The sequence below is a fragment of the Somniosus microcephalus genome, chromosome 20, assembly GCF_052327205.1.
Source record: "Somniosus microcephalus isolate GS21.2 chromosome 20, FLI_Smic_1.0, whole genome shotgun sequence".
Lineage (NCBI taxonomy): Eukaryota > Metazoa > Chordata > Chondrichthyes > Squaliformes > Somniosidae > Somniosus > Somniosus microcephalus.
In genome coordinates, this window is record NC_141006.1 from 1752839 (window position 1) to 1771632 (window position 18794).

Here is an 18794-nt window from a genome sequence, read left to right on the forward strand (position 1 = left end):
GCTTTACTCTGTATCTAACCCATGCTGTTCCTGCCCTGGGAGTGTTTGATGGGACAGTGTAGAGGGAGCTTTACTCTGTATCTAACCCTGTGCTGTACCTGCACTGGGAGTGTTTGATGGGACAGTGTAGAGGGAGCTTTACTCTGTATCTAACCCGTGCTGTACCTGCCCTGGGAGTGTTTGATGGGACAGTGTAGAGGGAGCTTTACTTTGTATCTAACCCGTGCTGTACCTGCCCTGGGGGTGTTTGATGGGACAGTGTAGAGGGAACTTTACTCTGTATCTTACCCGTGCTGTACCTGCCCTGGGAGTGTTTCATGGGATAGTGTACTGGGAGTTTTACTCTGTATCTAAGCCGTGCTGTACCTGCCCTGGGAGTGTTTGATGGGACAGTGTAGAGGGAGCTTTACTCTGTATATAACCCGTGCTGTACCTGCCCTGGGAGTGTTTGATGAGACAGTGTCGAGGGAGCCTTACTCTGTGTCTAACCCGTGCTGTACCTGCCCTGGGAGTGTTTGATGGGACAGTGTAGAGGGCGCTTTACTTTGTATCTAACCCGTGCTGTACCTGCCCTCGGAGTGTTTGATGGGACAGTGTAGAGGGAGCTTTACTCTGTACCTAACCCTTTGCTGTACCTGCCCTGGGAGTGCTTGACGGGACAGTGTAGAGGGAGCTTTAATCTGTATCTAACCCGTGCTGTACCTGCCCTGGGAGTGTTTGATGGGACAGTGTAGAGTGAGCTTTACTCTGTATCTAACCCGTGCTGTACCTGCCCTGGGAGTGTTTGGTGGGATAGTGTAGAGGGAGCTTTACTCTGTATCTAACCCGTGCTGCACCTGCCCTGGGAGTGTTTGATGGGACAGTGTACTGGGAGCTTTACTCTGTATCTAACCCGTGCTGTACCTGCCCTGGGAGTGTTTGATGGGACAGTGTAGAGGGAGCTTTACTCTGTATCTAACCCGTGCTGTACCTGCCCTGGGAGTGTTTGATGGGACAGTGTAGAGGGAGCTTTACTCTGTATCTAACCCGTGCTGTACCTGCCCTGGGACTGTTTGATGGGACAGTGTAGAGGGAGCTTTACTCTGTATCTAACCTGTGCTGTACTTGCCCTGGGAGTGTTTGATGGGACAGTGTAGAGGGAGCTTTACTCTGTATCTAACCCGTGCTGTACCTGCCTTGGGAGTGTTTGATGGGACAGTGTAGAGGGAGCTTTACTCTGTATCTATCCCGTGCTGTACCTGCCCTGGGAGTGTTTGATGGGACAGTGTAGAGTGAACTTTACTCTGTATCTAACCCGTGCTGTACCTGCCCTGGGAGTGTTTGATGGGCACTGTACAGGGAGCTTTACTCTATATCTAACCCGTGCTGTACCTGCCCTGGGAGTGTTTGATGGGACAGTGTCGAGGGAGCCTTACTCTGTATCTAACCCGTGCTGTACCTGCCCTGGGAGTGTTTGATGGGACAGTGTAGAGGGCGCTTTACTTTGTATCTAACCCGTGCTGTACCTGCCCTCGGAGTGTTTGATGGGACAGTGTAGAGGGAGCTTTACTCTGTATCTAACCCTTTGATGTACCTGCCCTGGGAGTGTTTGACGGGACAGTGTAGAGGGAGCTTTAATCTGTATCTAACCCGTGCTGTACCTGCCCTGGGAGTGTTTGATGGGACAGTGTAGAGTGAGCTTTACTCTGTATCTAACCCGTGCTGTACCTGCCCTGGGAGTGTTTGGTGGGATAGTGTAGAGGGAGCTTTACTCTGTATCTAACCCGTGCTGCACCTGCCTTGGGAGTGTTTGATGGGACAGTGTACTGGGAGCTTTACTCTGTATCTAACCCGTGCTGTACCTGCCCTGGGAGTGTTTGATGGGACAGTGTAGAGGGAGCTTTACTCTGTATCTAACCCGTGCTGTACCTGCCCTGGGAGTGTTTGATGGGACAGTGTAGAGGGAGCTTTACTCTGTATCTAACCCGTGCTGTACCTGCCCTGGGACTGTTTGATGGGACAGTGTAGAGGGAGCTTTACTCTGTATCTATCCCGTGCTGTACCTGCCCTGGGAGTGTTTGATGGGACAGTGTAGAGTGAACTTTACTCTGTATCTAACCCGTGCTGTACCTGCCCTGGGAGTGCTTGATGGGCACTGTACAGGGAGCTTTACTCTGTATCTAACCCGTGCTGTACCTGCCCCGGGAGTGTTTGATGGGACACTGTAGAGCGAGCTTTACTCTGTATCTAACCCGTGCTGTACCTGCCCTGGGAGTGTTTGATGGGACAGTGTAGAGGGTGCTTTACTCTGTATCTAACCCGTGCTGTACCTGCCCTGGGAGTGTTTGATGGGACAGTGTAGAGGGAGCTTTACTCTGTATCTAACCCGTGCTGTACCTGCCCTGGAAGTGTTTGATGGGACAGTGTAGAGGCTGCTTTACTCTGTATCTAACCCGTGCTGTACCTGCCCTGGGAGTGTTTGATGGGACAGTGTGGAGGGTGTTTTGTTGAGCTACCTTTTTTTTGGTGCTGCTTTAGGTGATCGCGTACTCGGAGCGCCGCTATCGAATATTTGGTGAAACTATAGACATCGCGGTGGGGAACTGCCTGGACCGATTTGCCCGAGTCCTCAAGGTAAGAACTTGTTTCCATGGTTTCCAGTGATTTGACCGCCTCTTGTCCTTCTGCTGATACATGTCTCCGCTTCTGTTGCATTCGCTGATGGGCTGGGCCACACAAGAGGGATCTCTGGACACAAAGGGCATCAAGGGGTACGGGGAGAGAGCGGGAATATGGTATTGAGATAGAGGATCAGCCCCGATCATCTTGAATGGCGGAGCAGGCTCAAAGGGCCGAATGGCCGACTCCTGCTTCTAATTTTCTATTCCATGTTTCTACCCAGCCCTCAGCTGTCGGGATTGGGCAGTGACTCTGACAGGCACCCAGTCTGAGAATTCACCTGATGCAATCTCTGGCAACCTTTTCTGCAGCAGCAGTGCAAAGCAGAGGGCAACAGGGGCAGGCAGTGGAGGGGGCAACAGGAGCAGGCAGTGGAGGGGGCAACAGGAGCAGGCAGTGGAGGGGGCAACAGGAGCAGGCAGTGGAGGGGGCAACAGGAGCAGGCAGTGGAGGGGGCAACAGGAGCAGGCAGTGGAGGGGGCAACAGGAGCAGACAGCAGAGGGGGCAACAGGAGCAGGCAGCGGAGGGGGCAACAGGAGCAGGCAGTGGAGGGGGCAACAGGAGCAGGCAGTGGAGGGGGCAACAGGAGCAGGCAGTGGAGGGGGCAACAGGAGCAGGCAGTGGAGGGGGCAACAGGAGCAGGCAGTGGAGGGGGCAACAGGAGCAGGCAGTGGAGGGGGCAACAGGAGCAGGCAGTGGAGGGGGCAACAGGAGCAGACAGTGGAGGGGGCAACAGGAGCAGGCAGTGGAGGGGGCAACAGGAGCAGGCAGTGGAGGGGGCAACAGGAGCAGGCAGTGGAGGGGGCAACAGGAGCAGGCAGTGGAGGGGGCAACAGGAGCAGGCAGTGGAGGGGGCAACAGGAGCAGGCAGCGCAGAGGGCAATAGGGGCAGGCAGTGGAGGGGGCAACAGGAGCAGGCGGTGGAGGGGGCAACAGGAGCAGGCAGTGGAGGGGGCAACAGGAGCAGGCAGTGGAGGGGGAACAGGGGCAGGCAGCGGAGGGGGCAACAGGAGCAGACAGCGCAGAGGGCAACGGGCAGGCAGTGGAGGGGGCAACAGGAGCCGGCGGTGGAGGGGGCAACAGGAGCAGGCGGTGGAGGGGGCAACAGGGGCAGGCAGCGGAGGGGGCAGGCAGTGGAGGGGGCAACAGGAGCAGGCAGTGGAGGGGGCAACAGGAGCAGGCAGTGGAGGGGGCAACAGGAGCAGGCAGTGGAGGGGGCAACAGGAGCAGGCAGTGGAGGGGGCAACAGGAGCAGGCAGCGGAGGGGGCAACAGGGGCAGGCAGCGGAGGGGGCAACGGGCAGGCAGCGCAGAGGGCAACAGGAGCAGGCAGTGGAGGGGGCAACAGGAGCAGGCAGTGGAGGGGGCAACAGGAGCAGGCAGTGAAGGGGGCAACAGGAGCAGGCAGCGGAGGGGGCAACAGGAGCAGGCAGCGGAGGGGGCAACGGGGCAGGCAGTGGAGGGGGCAACAGGAGCAGGCAGTGGAGGGGGCAACAGGAGCAGGCAGTGGAGGGGGCAACAGGAGCAGACAGCGGAGGGGGCAACAGGAGCAGGCAGCGGAGGGGGCAACGGGGCAGGCAGTGGAGGGGGCAACAGGAGCAGACAGCGGAGGGGGCAACAGGAGCAGGCAGCGCAGAGGGCAACAGGAGCAGACAGTGGAGGGGGCAACAGGAGCAGGCAGTGGAGGGGGCAACAGGAGCAGGCAGTGGAGGGGGCAACAGGAGCAGGCAGTGGAGGGGGCAACAGGAGCAGGCAGTGGAGGGGGCAACAGGAGCAGGCAGTGGAGGGGGCAACAGGAGCAGGCAGCGCAGAGGGCAATAGGGGCAGGCAGTGGAGGGGGCAACAGGAGCAGGCGGTGGAGGGGGCAACAGGAGCAGGCAGTGGAGGGGGCAACAGGAGCAGGCAGTGGAGGGGGAACAGGGGCAGGCAGCGGAGGGGGCAACAGGAGCAGACAGCGCAGAGGGCAACGGGCAGGCAGTGGAGGGGGCAACAGGAGCCGGCGGTGGAGGGGGCAACAGGAGCAGGCGGTGGAGGGGGCAACAGGGGCAGGCAGCGGAGGGGGCAGGCAGTGGAGGGGGCAACAGGAGCAGGCAGTGGAGGGGGCAACAGGAGCAGGCAGTGGAGGGGGCAACAGGAGCAGGCAGTGGAGGGGGCAACAGGAGCAGGCAGTGGAGGGGGCAACAGGAGCAGGCAGCGGAGGGGGCAACAGGGGCAGGCAGCGGAGGGGGCAACGGGCAGGCAGCGCAGAGGGCAACAGGAGCAGGCAGTGGAGGGGGCAACAGGAGCAGGCAGTGGAGGGGGCAACAGGAGCAGGCAGTGAAGGGGGCAACAGGAGCAGGCAGCGGAGGGGGCAACAGGAGCAGGCAGCGGAGGGGGCAACGGGGCAGGCAGTGGAGGGGGCAACAGGAGCAGGCAGTGGAGGGGGCAACAGGAGCAGGCAGTGGAGGGGGCAACAGGAGCAGACAGCGGAGGGGGCAACAGGAGCAGGCAGCGGAGGGGGCAACGGGGCAGGCAGTGGAGGGGGCAACAGGAGCAGACAGCGGAGGGGGCAACAGGAGCAGGCAGCGCAGAGGGCAACAGGAGCAGACAGTGGAGGGGGCAACAGGAGCAGGCAGTGGAGGGGGCAACAGGAGCAGGCAGTGGAGGGGGCAACAGGAGCAGGCAGTGGAGGGGGCAACAGGAGCAGGCAGCGGAGGGGGCAACAGGAGCAGGCAGCGGAGGGGGCAACAGGAGCAGGCAGTGGAGGGGGCAACAGGGGCAGGCAGTGGAGCGGGCAACAGGAGCAGGCAGTGGAGGGGGCAACAGGAGCAGGCAGTGGAGGGGGAAACAGGAGCAGGCAGCGGAGGGGGCAACAGGAGCAGGCAGCGGAGGGGGCAACAGGGGCAGGCAGCGGAGGGGGCAACAGGAGCAGGCAGCGGAGGGGGCAACAGGAGCAGGCAGCGGAGGGGGCAACAGGAGCTGGCAGCGGAGGGGGCAACAGGAGCTGACAGCAGAGGGGGCAACAGGAGCAGGCAGCGGAGGGGGCAACAGGAGCAGGCAGCGGAGGGGGCAACAGGAGCAGACAGTGGAGGGGGCAACAGGAGCAGGCAGTGGAGGGGGCAACAGGGGCAGGCAGCGGAGGGGGCAACAGGAGTAGACAGTGGAGGGGGCGGGGCCGGAGTGCGAGGGAAGTGGGGCAGGGTGGCGAGTGTGGTGGGGCGATGTTTTGCTGATTTCTGCCCATTTCTGATGTGTGTTTTATGCCCTGTTAGATCTCCAATGACCCCAGCCCCGGGTACAACATTGAACAAATGGCTAAGAGGTGAGTACTTTGATTATTAAGTGAGCCTGTGGTGCAGCAGCTCCTGTAGCTCGCGACACGGGGAGCATTACGGTGGCATAGTGGTTAGCACTGTTGCCTCACAGCGCCAGGGACCCGGGTTCAAATCCGGCCTCGGGTGACTGTCTGTGTGGAGTTTGCACATTCTCCCCGTGTTTGCGTGGGTTTCCGGTTTCCTCCCACAGTCCAAAGATGTGCGGGTTAGGTTGATTGGCTATGATAAATTGACCCTTAGTGTTAGGGGGATTAAATACGTGGGGTTACAGGGATCGGGTGGGATATGTGTCGGTGCAGGCTCGATGGGCCGAAATGGCCTCTATCTGCACTGTGGGGTTTCTGTGATTCTGTGATTACTGTCCCCCGTACCGGGGAACCCCCGACACCGGTGAGTAACCGTCCCCTGTACCGGGGAACCCCCGACACCAGGAGAGTAACCGTCCCCTGTACCGGGGAACCCCCGACACCGGGAGAGTAACCGTCCCCTGTACCGGGGAACCCCCGACACCGGTGAGTAACCGTCCCCTGTACCGGGGAACCCCCGACACCGGGAGAGTAACCGTCCCCTGTACCGGGGAACCCCCGACACCGGGAGAGTAACCGTCCCCTGTACCGGGGAACCCCCGACACCGGGAGAGTAACCGTCCCCTGTACCGGGGAACCCCCGACACCAGGAGAGTAACCGTCCCCTGTACCGGGGAACCCCCGACACCGGGAGAGTAACCGTCCCCTGTACCGGGAACTCCTGACACCGGGAGAGTAACCGTTCCCTGTACCGGGAACTCCCGACACCGGGAGAGTAACCGTCCCCTGTACCGGGAACTCCTGACACGGAGAGTAACCGTCCCCTGTACCGGGAACTCCCGACACCGGGAGAGTAACCGTCCCCTGTACCGGGAACTCCCGACACCGGGAGAGTAACCGTCCCCTGTACCGGGAACTCCCGACACCCGGAGAGTAACCGTCCCCTGTACCGGGAACTCCTGACACGGAGAGTAACCGTCCCCTGTACCGGGAACTCCTGACACGGAGAGTAACCGTCCCCTGTACCGGGAACTCCCGACACCGGGAGAGTAACCGTCCCCTGTACCGGGAACTCCCGACACCGGGAGAGTAACCGTCCCCTGTACCGGGAACTCCCGACACCGGGAGAGTAACCGTCCCCTGTACCGGGAACTCCCGACACCGGGAGAGTAACCGTCCCCTGTACCGGGAACTCCCGACACCGGGAGAGTAACCGCCCCCTGTACCGGGAACTCCTGACACGGAGAGTAACCGTCCCCTGTACCGGGAACTCCCGACACCGGGAGAGTAACCGTCCCCTGTACCGGGAACTCCCGACACCGGGAGAGTAACCGTTCCCTGTACCGGGAACTCCTGACACGGAGAGTAACCGTCCCCTGTACCGGGAACTCCTGACACTGGGAGAGTAACCGTCCCCTGTACCGGGAACTCCCGACACCCGGAGAGTAACCATCCCCTGTACCGGGAACTCCCGACACCGGGAGAGTAACCGTCCCCTGTACCGGGAACTCCCGACACCGGGAGAGTAACCGTCCCCTGTACCGGGAACTCCTGACACGGAGAGTAACCGTCCCCTGTACCGGGAACTCCCGACACCGGGAGAGTAACCGTCCCCTGTACCGGGAACTCCCGACACCCGGAGAGTAACCGTCCCCTGTACCGGGAACTCCCGACACCGGGAGAGTAACCGTCCCCTGTACCGGGAACTCCCGACACCGGGAGAGTAACCGTCCCCTGTACCGGGAACTCCCGACACCGGGAGAGTAACCGTCCCCTGTACCGGGGAACGCCCGACACTGGGAGAGTAACCGTCCCCTGTCCCGGGAACTCCCGACACCGGGAGAGTAACCGTCCCCTGTACCGGGAACTCCCGACACTGGGAGAGTAACCGTCCCCTGTACCGGGAACTCCCGACACCGGGAGAGTAACCGTCCCCTGTACCGGGAACTCCCGACACCGGGAGAGTAACCGTCCCCTGTACTGGGAACTCCCGACACCGGGAGAGTAACCGTCCCCTGTACCGGGGAACCCCCGACACCGGGAGAGTAACCGTCCCCTGTACCGGGAACTCCCGACACCGGGAGAGTAACCGTCCCCTGTACCGGGAACTCCCGACACCAGGAGAGTAACCGTCCCCTGTACCGGGAACTCCCGACACCGGGAGAGTAACCGTCCCCTGTACCGGGAACTCCCGACACCGGGAGAGTAACCGTCCCCTGTACCGGGAACTCCCGACACTGGGAGAGTAACCGTCCCCTGTACCGGGAACTCCCGACACCGGGAGAGTAACCGTCCCCTGTACCGGGAACTCCCGACACCGGGAGAGTAACCGTCCCCTGTACTGGGAACTCCCGACACCGGGAGAGTAACCGTCCCCTGTACCGGGGAACCCCCGACACCGGGAGAGTAACCGTCCCCTGTACCGGGAACTCCCGACACCGGGAGAGTAACCGTCCCCTGTACCGGGAACTCCCGACACCAGGAGAGTAACCGTCCCCTGTACCGGGAACTCCCGACACCAGGAGAGTAACCGTCCCCTGTACCGGGAACTCCCGACACTGGGAGAGTAACCGACCGCTGTCTGAGCTGCCGATGGTTTTATTAGCAATATGTTTAGTGTTTGCTGTTCAGACTCGCAGGCTCAGTGAATCCTGACAATCTGGTGTTTGTTTTAGGGGAATGAACTTGGTGGATTTGCCCTACACGGTGAAGGGGATGGACGTCTCATTCTCTGGAATTCTCTCCTATATTGAGGTGAGAATCCTAAAATCCATCGAAATCACAGCACAGGAGGACCCCATTCAGCCCGTCCTGCCCTGTGCTGGTGCCTGTTGCCCCTCGTTACCCACTCACCAACCCCCCCTGCCCCCGCACACCTCTCCCTCTCTCACACTCTCACTCTCTCTCACACTCTCTCACTCTCACACGCGCTCTCTCGCGCTCTCACTCTCTCACTCCCTCGCGCTCTCTCACTTTCTCTCACTCTCACACACTCTCTCGCGCTCTCTCTCACACTCTCACACACACTCTCGCACTCTCTCACTTTCTCTCACTCTCACGTGCTCTCTTTCTCTCTCTCTCTCACTCTCACTCTCATGCTCTCTCACTCACTCTCACACTCTCGCGCTCTCTCTCACACTCCCTCTCGCTCTCTCTCGTTCTCTCTCGCTCTCTCTCGCCCTTTCACGCCCTCTCTCACGCCCTCTCTCGCGCCCTCTCTCGCGCTCACTCTCGCGCTCACTCTCGCGCTCTCTCTCGCGCACTCTCTCGCGCCCTCTCTCGCGCTCACTCTCGCGCTCACTCTCGTGCTCACTCTCGCGCTCACTCTCGCGCTCTCTCTCGCGCTCTCTCTCGCGCTCTCTCTCGCGCTCTCTCTCTCGCGCTCTCTCTCGCGCTCTCTCTCTCTCGCTCTCTCTCACGCTCTCTCGCACACGCTCTCACACTCTCACTCTCTCACTCTCTCTCTCCCTCTCTCTCTCTCTCACTCTCTCTCTCATACTCTCACTCTCTCAATTCAATTCAATTCAAATTGCTTTATTGGCATGACAAGATGCATCTTATGTTGCCAAAGCACAGAAATATATGTATGATTGACCACATAAACACCGATCTAGACATACAGTGTATAGACAAGTATACCCATGTATACATAGATATATGCACATATAATATGCATATAATCTTTTCTTAGATTTAATGGTCACTGGTTGTCCCTCTGCTTGTGGCAAGCTGTAACATAGTTTGCCGCTATAGTTACACATTTTCTCTGTTCCCCCAATAGATATGGGAGTTTTTGGAGGTCATTCAAATTTTTGAATTCAGGGCATATTTTTGTGAATTTTGGGTAGAAATTCTCCCTCATGTCCTGATAGTTTCCGCAAGTTGTGAGGAAGTGCATCTCTGTCTCCACCACTCCCTGACTGCAGTGAGAGCATATCCTGTCCTCTCTTGGCAGCCGGGGCTGCCTGTGTTTGCCTTTTTCGATGGCCAGGCTATGTTCACTAAGTCTGTACATTGTCAAGGTTTTTCTCAGTTTGCTATCCTTTACCATGGTCAGGTATTCAGCCATGGTGTATTGTCTGTTTAGGGCCAAATCGCACTTGAGTTTGTTTTGGGTTTTTGTCGTTTCTGTCCAATAGGTCAAGTATTTTTCCTTTTGTTTAGTGATAATTGTGTTGGGTTGAATTCTCTGTGCTAGGGTGTCACTGTCCTGGGGCTGGTTATTGTTAGTAGTGTTAGTGGTTGCTTCACTGAGTCCCAGGACTAGTTGACTGAGGGTATTCTTCTTTATGGTCCTCTCTTGGCATTTCAAGGCTTCGTAATGATAGCAGTGGGGGTTGCTCATTTTTAGGTGTTTCCAAAATTTGGTGGCTCTTTTTTGGATAGTGATTATTGGTGGATATTGGCCTAGTTCTGCCCTGCATGCATTGTTTACGGTTTTCCTTTGAGTCTGGAGGATACTTTTACAGAATTCTGCATGTAGGATCTCAATTGGGTGTTTGTCCCATTTTGCAAATTCTTGTTGTGTTAGCGGTCCCCACACCTCACTGCCATAGAGTGCAATTGGTTCAATTACTGATTTAAAAATTTTGAGCCAAATGCTAATTGGGATTTCTATTTGGATTGATCTTTTTATGGCATAGAAAGCCCTTCTAGCTTTCTCTTTCAATTCATTCACAGCCAGGTGAAAATTTCCCGTAGAGCTGATTTTTATGCCCAAGTATGTGTAGTTAGTGGTTTGTTCAATTTTAGTTGTTCCTAGTGTGAAATTTATTCTGGGTCCCTGATGTCTGGATCTTTGCTGGAACACAAGGACTTTGGTTTTTTGGGGGTTTATTGTCAGGGCCCAGGTCTGACAGAATGACTCCAGCAGATCCAGGTTCTGCTGTAGACCCTCCTTAGTTGGTGACAGCAGAACCAGGTCATCTGCATAGAGGAGGAATTTAACCTTGGATTCATATAGGGTGAGGCCAGGTGCTATAGATTGTTCAAGTAGTTTTGCCAACTCATTTATGTAAATATTAAAGAGTGTCGGTGAGATGGGCGAGCCCTGCGTCACACCACGCCCCTGTGGGAAGTATTTTGTTTGTTTGTCTCCAATTTTAACTGCACATTTATTGTTTGTATACATTGATTTAATTACATCAAATGTTTTTCCCCCTGCACCACTTTCAATAAGTTTCAAGAATAGACCGTCGTGCCAGATGGAATCGAAAGCCTTCTGGAAATCTATAAAGCAGGCAAAAATTTTGCATTTGTTTTGATGAACATGTTTGTCAATTAGGGTCTGTAGGGTGAAGATATGATCTGATGTTCTATAGTTTGGTAGGAATCCAATTTGGCTTTTACTCAAGACATTGTGCTCCTCCAGGAAGTTTATAAGTCTTTTGTTTATGATACTACAGAAAACCTTCCCCAGGTTACTGTTTACACAGATGCCTCGATAGTTATTTGGGTCAACTTTGTCCCCACTTTTGTATATGGGCGTTATGAGTCCTTTGTTCCAGATATCAGGGAAGTAACCGACACTCAGAACCAAGTTAAAGAGTTTCAGTATAGCCAATTTCATTTTATCGTCCGTGTGTTTAATCATCTCGCTTAGGATGCCGTCTGCACCGCAAGCTTTTCCTGGTCGCAGGTCTTTGAGTTTTTCAATTAGCTCTTTTTCAGATATTATGGGGTCTATCGGGTTTTGGTTATCTTTTATGGCAAATTCTAGCTTTGCCAGTTTTTCGCATATTTGGTATTGCTCTGGGCTTAGTGTGTTTTTCTGGTATAATTTTTCAAAATGGTTTTCCCATGTGTCTCCGTTTTGAATGGCCAATTCGTCGTGTTGTTTTTTGTGTAATGTATTCCAGTTGTCCCAGAAACAATTGGAATCAATGGATTCCTCAATGGAGATGAGTGTATTCTTAATATACTGCTCTTTCTTGGTTCTGAGTGTGTTTTTGTATTGTGTTAGTGCCTGACAATAAGTAAGGCGTAATTCCTCATTTTCTGGTTGTCTGTGTTTTTGGTTTGATATTTTTCTGAGTTTTTTCCTCATGTTCTGGCAATCTCGGTCAAACCATTTTTTGTAGTTTTTTGTTTTGGGTTTGTTCTTGCGAACTTTCAAGTTTGACATTGATGCCAGATTATCAAAAATATTATTTAGGTTATTCACTCGGTTTACGGCTTCTTTATTGTGTGTGTATGTATTTTCCAGAAAGGTGTCCAAGAGAGCTTGAGTTGTTTGGTTGCTAATTGCTTGCTGGTATTTTTCCATGCTGTTTTGGGCCCATCTGTAGGATTTTTTAATGTTGTACAGCTTACTGGGCTGTGTTTCTGTATTGGTTGTTTCTGTCCTTTCAAGATATGCAGTAATTTGACTGTGGTCTGACAGTGTTGTTTGTGGTTTGACTGTGAATGTTCTGAAAGAGGATGGGTCTAGATCTGTAATCATATAGTCTACGGTGCTGAAGCCAAGAGGTGAGCAACAGGTGGGTCTCTCTCACTCTCTCTCTCACTCTCTCTCTCTCTCTCTCTCTCACTCTCACTCTCTCTCTTTCTCTCTCTCACTCTCACTCTCACTCTCTTTCTCTTTCTCTCACTCTCTCTCTCCAATTCCAATTCCAATTAAAATGCTTTATTGGCATGAAAGTTTACAGAGAACCATATTGCCAAAGCTTACATAGCAAAAAGGTACAGTTTTCCAACATTCTGTAGGTGTCAATCGATTTGACATTTGTTGGGTATATACAATATTACTTTTAAACAATATTAATTTTAAACAGTCTTTGTACTTCATTTGGTACGTTCAATATTAATTTTAAACAGTCTTAATTTTAAACAGTCCTCAGGTTGTGACATGTTGTTACATATTTGGCCCCAAGGTATGGTCTGTCTCCTTCTCCTAGGACTAATCTCAATTTTGACAGATCATCCAATTCCTTGAAATCTGGGGTTGTTTGGCTTAGCTTGTTGAATAATATGTTTCTTGATGTGTTGAATTTTTCGCATTTTAGGAGGAAATGCATTTCTGTTTCAACCTCGCCAGCCAGACATTGATCGCATATTCTATTCTCTCTAGGCTGCCAGGATTTCTTGTATCTGCCTTTTTCAATTTCCAGTTGGTGGTCGCTTAGTCTGTACCTGGTGAGGGTCTGTCTCTGTTTTGTGTCTCTGATGGTCGTGAGGTAGTCTGCCAGTTTATATTCTCTTTTTAGGGCCCGGTAACATTCTAATCTGCTTTGGCTTTCGGTTATTTTGTTCCAATGTTCCAGGTAGGTTTCTTTGCATTTTTTAATGATTTGGTTCACTCGGATTGGTGTTTGGGCGGCTGTGTTGGTCTGGGGCTGGTCAGGGTCCGGCTGAGTACTTAGTTTCAGTAGCAGCTGACTCAGGGGACTCTTTTCTGGGTTTAGCTCTTGGGTCTGAAAGGCTTTGAAATGAAGGGTGTCTGGGGAGCTAGATTTGAGGTGATTTAGGAAGTTTAGTGCTCGTTTTTGGATGTTTATTATCAGTGGGTATCTGCCTAGTTCGGCTCTGCATGCATTTGTTGGCGTTTTCCTTTGGGTGCGAAGGATGCTTCGGCAGAATTCTGCATGTAGGGCTTCTATTGTATGTTTTTCCCATTTAGTGTAGCTTTGGTGATTTAGCGGGCCCCATACTTCACTACCGTACAGTGCAATGGGCAGGATTATGCTGTCAAATATTTTGAGCCAGATTTTGATTGGGATTTGGATGTTGTAGAATTTTCTTTTTATTGCATATAGGGCTCTTCGGGCTTTTTCTTTTAGTGCATTCACTGCTATGCTGAAGCTCCCTGATGCTGTAATAGTTAGACCAAGGTAGGTGTAGCTCATAGTGTGTCCTATAGTGGTATCACTGAGGGTAAACTGGTATTTGTTTTCCTGACATCTGGGCCTTTTTTGAAAAATCATGATGTTGGTTTTCTTTAGATTTACTGTTAGAGCCCAATTTTGGCAGTATTTGTCGAGTAGGTCTAGTTGTTGCTGTAATCCCTGTTCTGTGGGAGACAGCAGAACCAGGTCGTCCGCATAGAACAGGGATTTCACTTCTCCATCTAGGAGACGGAGACCTGGTGACTCGCTTTGCTCCAGCATGTCTGCTAATTCATTTATGTATATGTTGAACAGGGTCGGGCTCAAATTGCAGCCCTGCCGGACGCCTCTTCTCTGGGTGAAGAAATCGGTGCGTTTGTCTCCAATTTTGACCCCGCATTTGTTTTTCAGATACATTGATTTAATAAGGTCATAGACTTTGCCCCCTATTCCACATTGAAGAAGTTTATAATAGAGCCCTTCGTGCCATATAGAGTCAAAGGCTTTCTTGAAGTCGATGAAACAGGCGAATATTTTCCCATTTTTTGTTTGGTGTATATGTTTTTCAATGAGGGTGTGAAGGGTATAGATATGGTCGGCGGTGCGGTGTTTTGGAAGAAAGCCTATTTGGTTTTTTCTGAGGATATTATGTTTGTTAAGAAAATCAAGTAATCTCTCTTTCTCTCTCTCTCACTCTCTCTCTCTTTCTCTCTCTCTCTCTCTCACACTCTCACACTCTCTCACACTCTCTCACACTCACTCACTCTCTCACACACTCTCGCACTTCGCACTCTGACTCTCTCTCGCTCTCTCTCGTGCTCTCTCTCGCGCTCGCGCTCTCTCTCGCGCTCTCTCTCGCGCTCTCTCTCGCGCTCTCTCTCGCGCTCTCTCAATCTGTCTCTCTCGCGCTCTCTCTCGCTCTCTCTCGCTCTCTCTCGCGCTCTCTCTCGCGCTCTCTCTCGCGCTCTCTCGCGCTCTGTCTCACTCTCAGTCTGTCTCTCTCGCGCTCTCTCGCCCGCGCTCTCTCGCCCGCCCTCTCTCGCCCGCCCTCTCTCGCCCGCCCTCTCTCGCCCGCCCTCTCGCGCTCTCTCGCCCGCGCTCTCTCGCCCGCGCTCTCTCGCCCGCTCTCTCTCGCGCTCTCTCTCTCCCTCTCTCTCTCCCGCTCTCTCTCTCTCTCGCGCTCTCTCTTTCGCGCTCTCGGGCTCTCTCTCTCGCGCTCTCTCTCTCGCTCTCTCGCGCTCTCTCTCGCGCACTCTCTCGCTCTCTCTCGCGCTCTCTGTCTCGCGCTCTCTCTCTCTCGCGCTCTCTCTCTCTCGCGCTCTCTCGCTCTCTCGCGTTCTCTCTCGGGCGCTCTCTCTCGCTCTCTCTCGCTCTCTCTCGCTCTCTCTCGCGCTCCCTCGCGCTCTGCCTCGCGCGCTCTCTCTCGCGCTCTCTCTCGCGCTCGCTCTCTCGCGCTCTGTCTCACTCTCAGTCTGCCTCTCTCGCCCTCTCTCTCGCGCTCTCTCTCTCTCTCTCTCTCGCGCTCTCTCGCCCGCTCTCTCTCTCGCGCTCTCTCTCGCGCTCTCTCTCGCGCTCTCTCTCGCGCTCTCTCTCGCGCTCTCTTGCCCGCTCTCTCGCGCTCTCTCCGGCTCTCTCCCGCTCTCTCCCTCTCGCGCTCTCTCTCTCTCGCGCACTCTCTCTCGCGCTCGCTCTCTCTCGCATTCTCTCTCTCGCTCGCTCTCTCTCGCGCTCTCTCTCGCGCTCTCTCTCTCCGGCTCTCTCTCCTGCTCTCTCTCTCTCGCTCTCTCTCTCTCGCTCCCTCTCTCGCTCCCTCTCTCGCTCCCTCTCGCGCTCCCTCTCTCTCGCGCTCTCTCTCGCGCTCTCTCTCGCGCGCTGTCTCTCGTTCTCTCTCTCGCGCTCTCTCTCTCTCGCGCTCTCTCGCGCTCTCTCTCTCTCGCGCTCTCTCTCTCGCGCTCTCTCGCGCTCTCTCGCACTCTCTCGCGCTCTCTCTCTCGCGCTCCCTCGCGCTCTCTCTCGCGCTCTCTCTCGCGCTCTCTCTCGCGCTCTCTCTCGCGCTCCCTCTCTCGCGCTCCCTCTCTCGCGCTCTCTCTCGCGCTCTCTCTCTCTCGCGCTCCCTCTCTCGCGCTCCCTCTCTCGCGCTCCCTCTCTCGCGCTCCCTCTCTCGCGCTCTCTCTCTCTCGCGCTCCCTCTCTCGCGCTCTCTTTCGCGCTCTCTCTCGCGCTCTCTCTCGCGCTCCCTCTCTCGCGCTCCCTCTCTCGCGCTCCCTCTTTCGCGCTCTCTCTCTCTCTCGCGCCCTCTCTCGCGCTCCCTCTCTCGCGCTCTCTCTCTCTCTCTCGCGCCCTCTCTCTCTCTCTCGCGCCCTCTCTCGCACTCCCTCTCTCGCGCTCCCTCTCTCGCGCTCCCTCTCTCGCGCTCTCTCTCTCGCGCTCTCTCTCTCTCGCGCTCTCTCTCGCGCTCTCTCTCGCGCTCTCTCTCGCGCTCTCTCTCGCGCTATCTCTCGCGCTCTCTCTCTCGCGCTCTCTCTCTCGCTCTCTCTCTCTTGCGCTCTCTCTTGCGCTCTCTCTCGCACTCTCTCTCTCGCGCTCTCTCTCGTGCTCTCTCTCGTGCTCTCTCTCTCTCTTGCTTTCTCTCGCGCTCTCTCTCGCTCTCTCTCTCTCGCTTTCTCTCGCGCTCTCTCTCGCTCTCTCTTGCTTTCTCTCGCGCTCTCTCGAGCTCTCTCGCGCTCTCTCTCGTTCTCTTGCGCTCTCTCGCACACTCTCTCTCTCATGCTCTCTCACTCAGTCTGTCTCTCTCACGCTCTCTCGCCCGCTCTCACTCTCTCGCGCGCGCTCTCTCGCACTCTCTCTCGCGATCTCTCTCGCACTCTCTCTCGCTCTCGCGCTCTCTCTCGCGCTCTCGCGCTCTCTCTCGCGCTCTCTCTCGCGCTCTCTCGCGCTCTCTCTCGCGCTCTCTCGCGTTCTCTCTCTCTCGCACTCTCTCTCGCGCTCTCTCTCGCGCTCTCTCGCGCTCTCTCTCGCGCTCTCTCTCGCCCGCTCTCTCTCGCTCTCTCTCACCCGCTCTCTCTCTCGCGCTCCCTCTCGCTCTCTCGCGCTCTCGCTCTCTCTCGCGCTCTCGCTCCCTCTCGCGCTCTCGCTCCCTCTCTCGTGCTCTCTCGCTCCCTCTCTCGTGCTCTCTCGCACGCTCTCTCTCTGGCGCGCTCTCTCGCTTTCTCTCTCGCTCTCTCGCGCTCTCTCTCGCGCTCTCTCTCGCGCTCTCTCTCGCGCTCTCTCGCTCTCTCTCGCGCTCTCTCTCTCGCGCTCTCTCTCTCGCTTTCTCTCGCGCTCTCTCTTCGCTCTCTCGCGCTCTCTCTCGCGCTCTCTCGCTCTCTCTCTCGCTCTCTCTCTCTCGCTCTCTCTGTCGCTCCCTCTCTCGCTCCCTCTCTTGCTCCCTCTCTCGCGCTCCCTCTCGCGCTCTCTCTCTCGCGCTCTCTCTCGCACTCTCTCTCCCGCTCTCTCTCGCGCTCTCTCTCTCGCGGTCTCTCTCTCGCGGTCTCTCTCTCGCGCTTTCTCTCTCGCTCTCTCTCGCGCTTTCTCTCGCGCTCTCTCGCGCTCTCTCTCTCGCGGTCTCTCTCTCGCGCTCTCTCTCGCGCTCTCTCTCGCCCGCTCTCTCTCGCACTCTCTCGCCCGCTCTCTCTCTCGCTCTCTCTCTCGCGCTCCCTCTCGCTCTCTCTCGCGCTCTCGCTCTCTCTCGCGCTCTCGCTCTCTCTCTCGCTCTCTCTCTCGCTCTCTCTCGCGCTCTCGCTCTCTCTCTCGCGCTCTCGCTCTCTCTCGCGCTCTCGCTCTCTCTCGCGCTCTCGCTTCCTCTCGCGCTCTCGCTCCCTCTCACGCTCTCGCTCCCTCTCTCGTGCTCTCTCGCACGCTCTCTCTCTGGCGCGCTCTCTCGGGCTCTCTCTCGCTTTCTCTCTCGCTCTCTCGCGCTCTCTCTCGCGCTCTCTCTCTCTCTCTTGCTTTCTCTCGCGCTCTCTCTCGCTTTCTCTCGCGCTCTCTCTCGCTCTCTCTCGCTTTCTCTCGCGCTCTCTCTCGTTCTCTTGCGCTCTCTCGCGCACTCTCTCTCTCATGCTCTCTCACTCAGTCTGTCTCTCTCGCGCTCTCTCGCCCGCTCTCACTCTCTCGCGCGCTCTCTCGCGCGCTCTCTCGCGCGCTCTCTCGCACTCTCTCTCGCACTCTCTCTCGCTCTCGCGCTCTCTCTCGCGCTCTCTCTCGCGCTCTCTCTCGCGCTCTCTCTCGTTCTCTCTCGCGCTCTCTCTCACGCTCTCTCTCGCTCTCTCGCGCTCTCTCTCGCGCTCTCTCTCGCACTCTCTCTCGCGCTCTCTCGCCCGCTCTCTCGCCCGCTCTCTCTCGCGCTCTCTCACCCGCTCTCTCTCTCGCGCTCCCTCTCGCTCTCTCTCGCTCTCGCTCTCTCTCGCGCTCTCGCTCTCTCTCGCGCTCTCGCTCCCTCTCGCGCTCTCGCTCCCTCTCTCGTGCTCTCTCGCACGCTCTCTCTCTGGCGCGCTCTCTCACTTTCTCTCTCGCTCTCTCTCGCTCTCTCGCGCTCTCTCTCGCGCACTCTCTCGCGCTCTCGCGCTCTCTCTCTCGCGCTCTCTCTCGCTCTCTCGCTTTCTCTCGCGCTCTCTCTCTTCGCTCTCTCGCGCACTCTCTCGCTCTCTCTCGCGCGCTCTCTCTCTCCCGCTCTCTCTCTCTCGCTCTCTCTGTCGCTCCCTCTCTCGCTCCCTCTCTTGCTCCCTCTCGCGCTCCCTCTCTCGCGCTCTCTCTCGCACTCTCTCTCCCGCTCTCTCTCTCGCGGTCTCTATCTCGCGCTTTCTCTCTCGCTCTCTCTCGCGCTTTCTCTCTCGCGCTCTCTCGCGCTCTCTCTCTCGCGGTCTCTCTCTCGCGCTCTCTCTCGCGCTCTCTCTCGCGCTCTCTCTCGCGCTCTCTCGCCCGCTCTCTCGCCCGCTC

The 18794-nt window shown here is 56.1% G+C and overlaps 1 protein-coding gene across 2 annotated transcripts in view; it reads left to right on the forward strand.

Moving 5' to 3' along the window:
* Positions 1-18794, forward strand: part of osgep (O-sialoglycoprotein endopeptidase) — a 173797-nt gene that overhangs the window by 72504 nt on the left and 82499 nt on the right. For both annotated transcript variants that reach the window (XM_085962286.1, XM_085962288.1), the window contains exons 3-5: positions 2518-2613; positions 5910-5959; positions 8674-8752. In XM_085962286.1, the coding sequence (XP_085818412.1) occupies positions 2518-2613; positions 5910-5959; positions 8674-8752 (225 nt within the window). The remainder of the gene's footprint in view (positions 1-2517; positions 2614-5909; positions 5960-8673; positions 8753-18794) is intronic.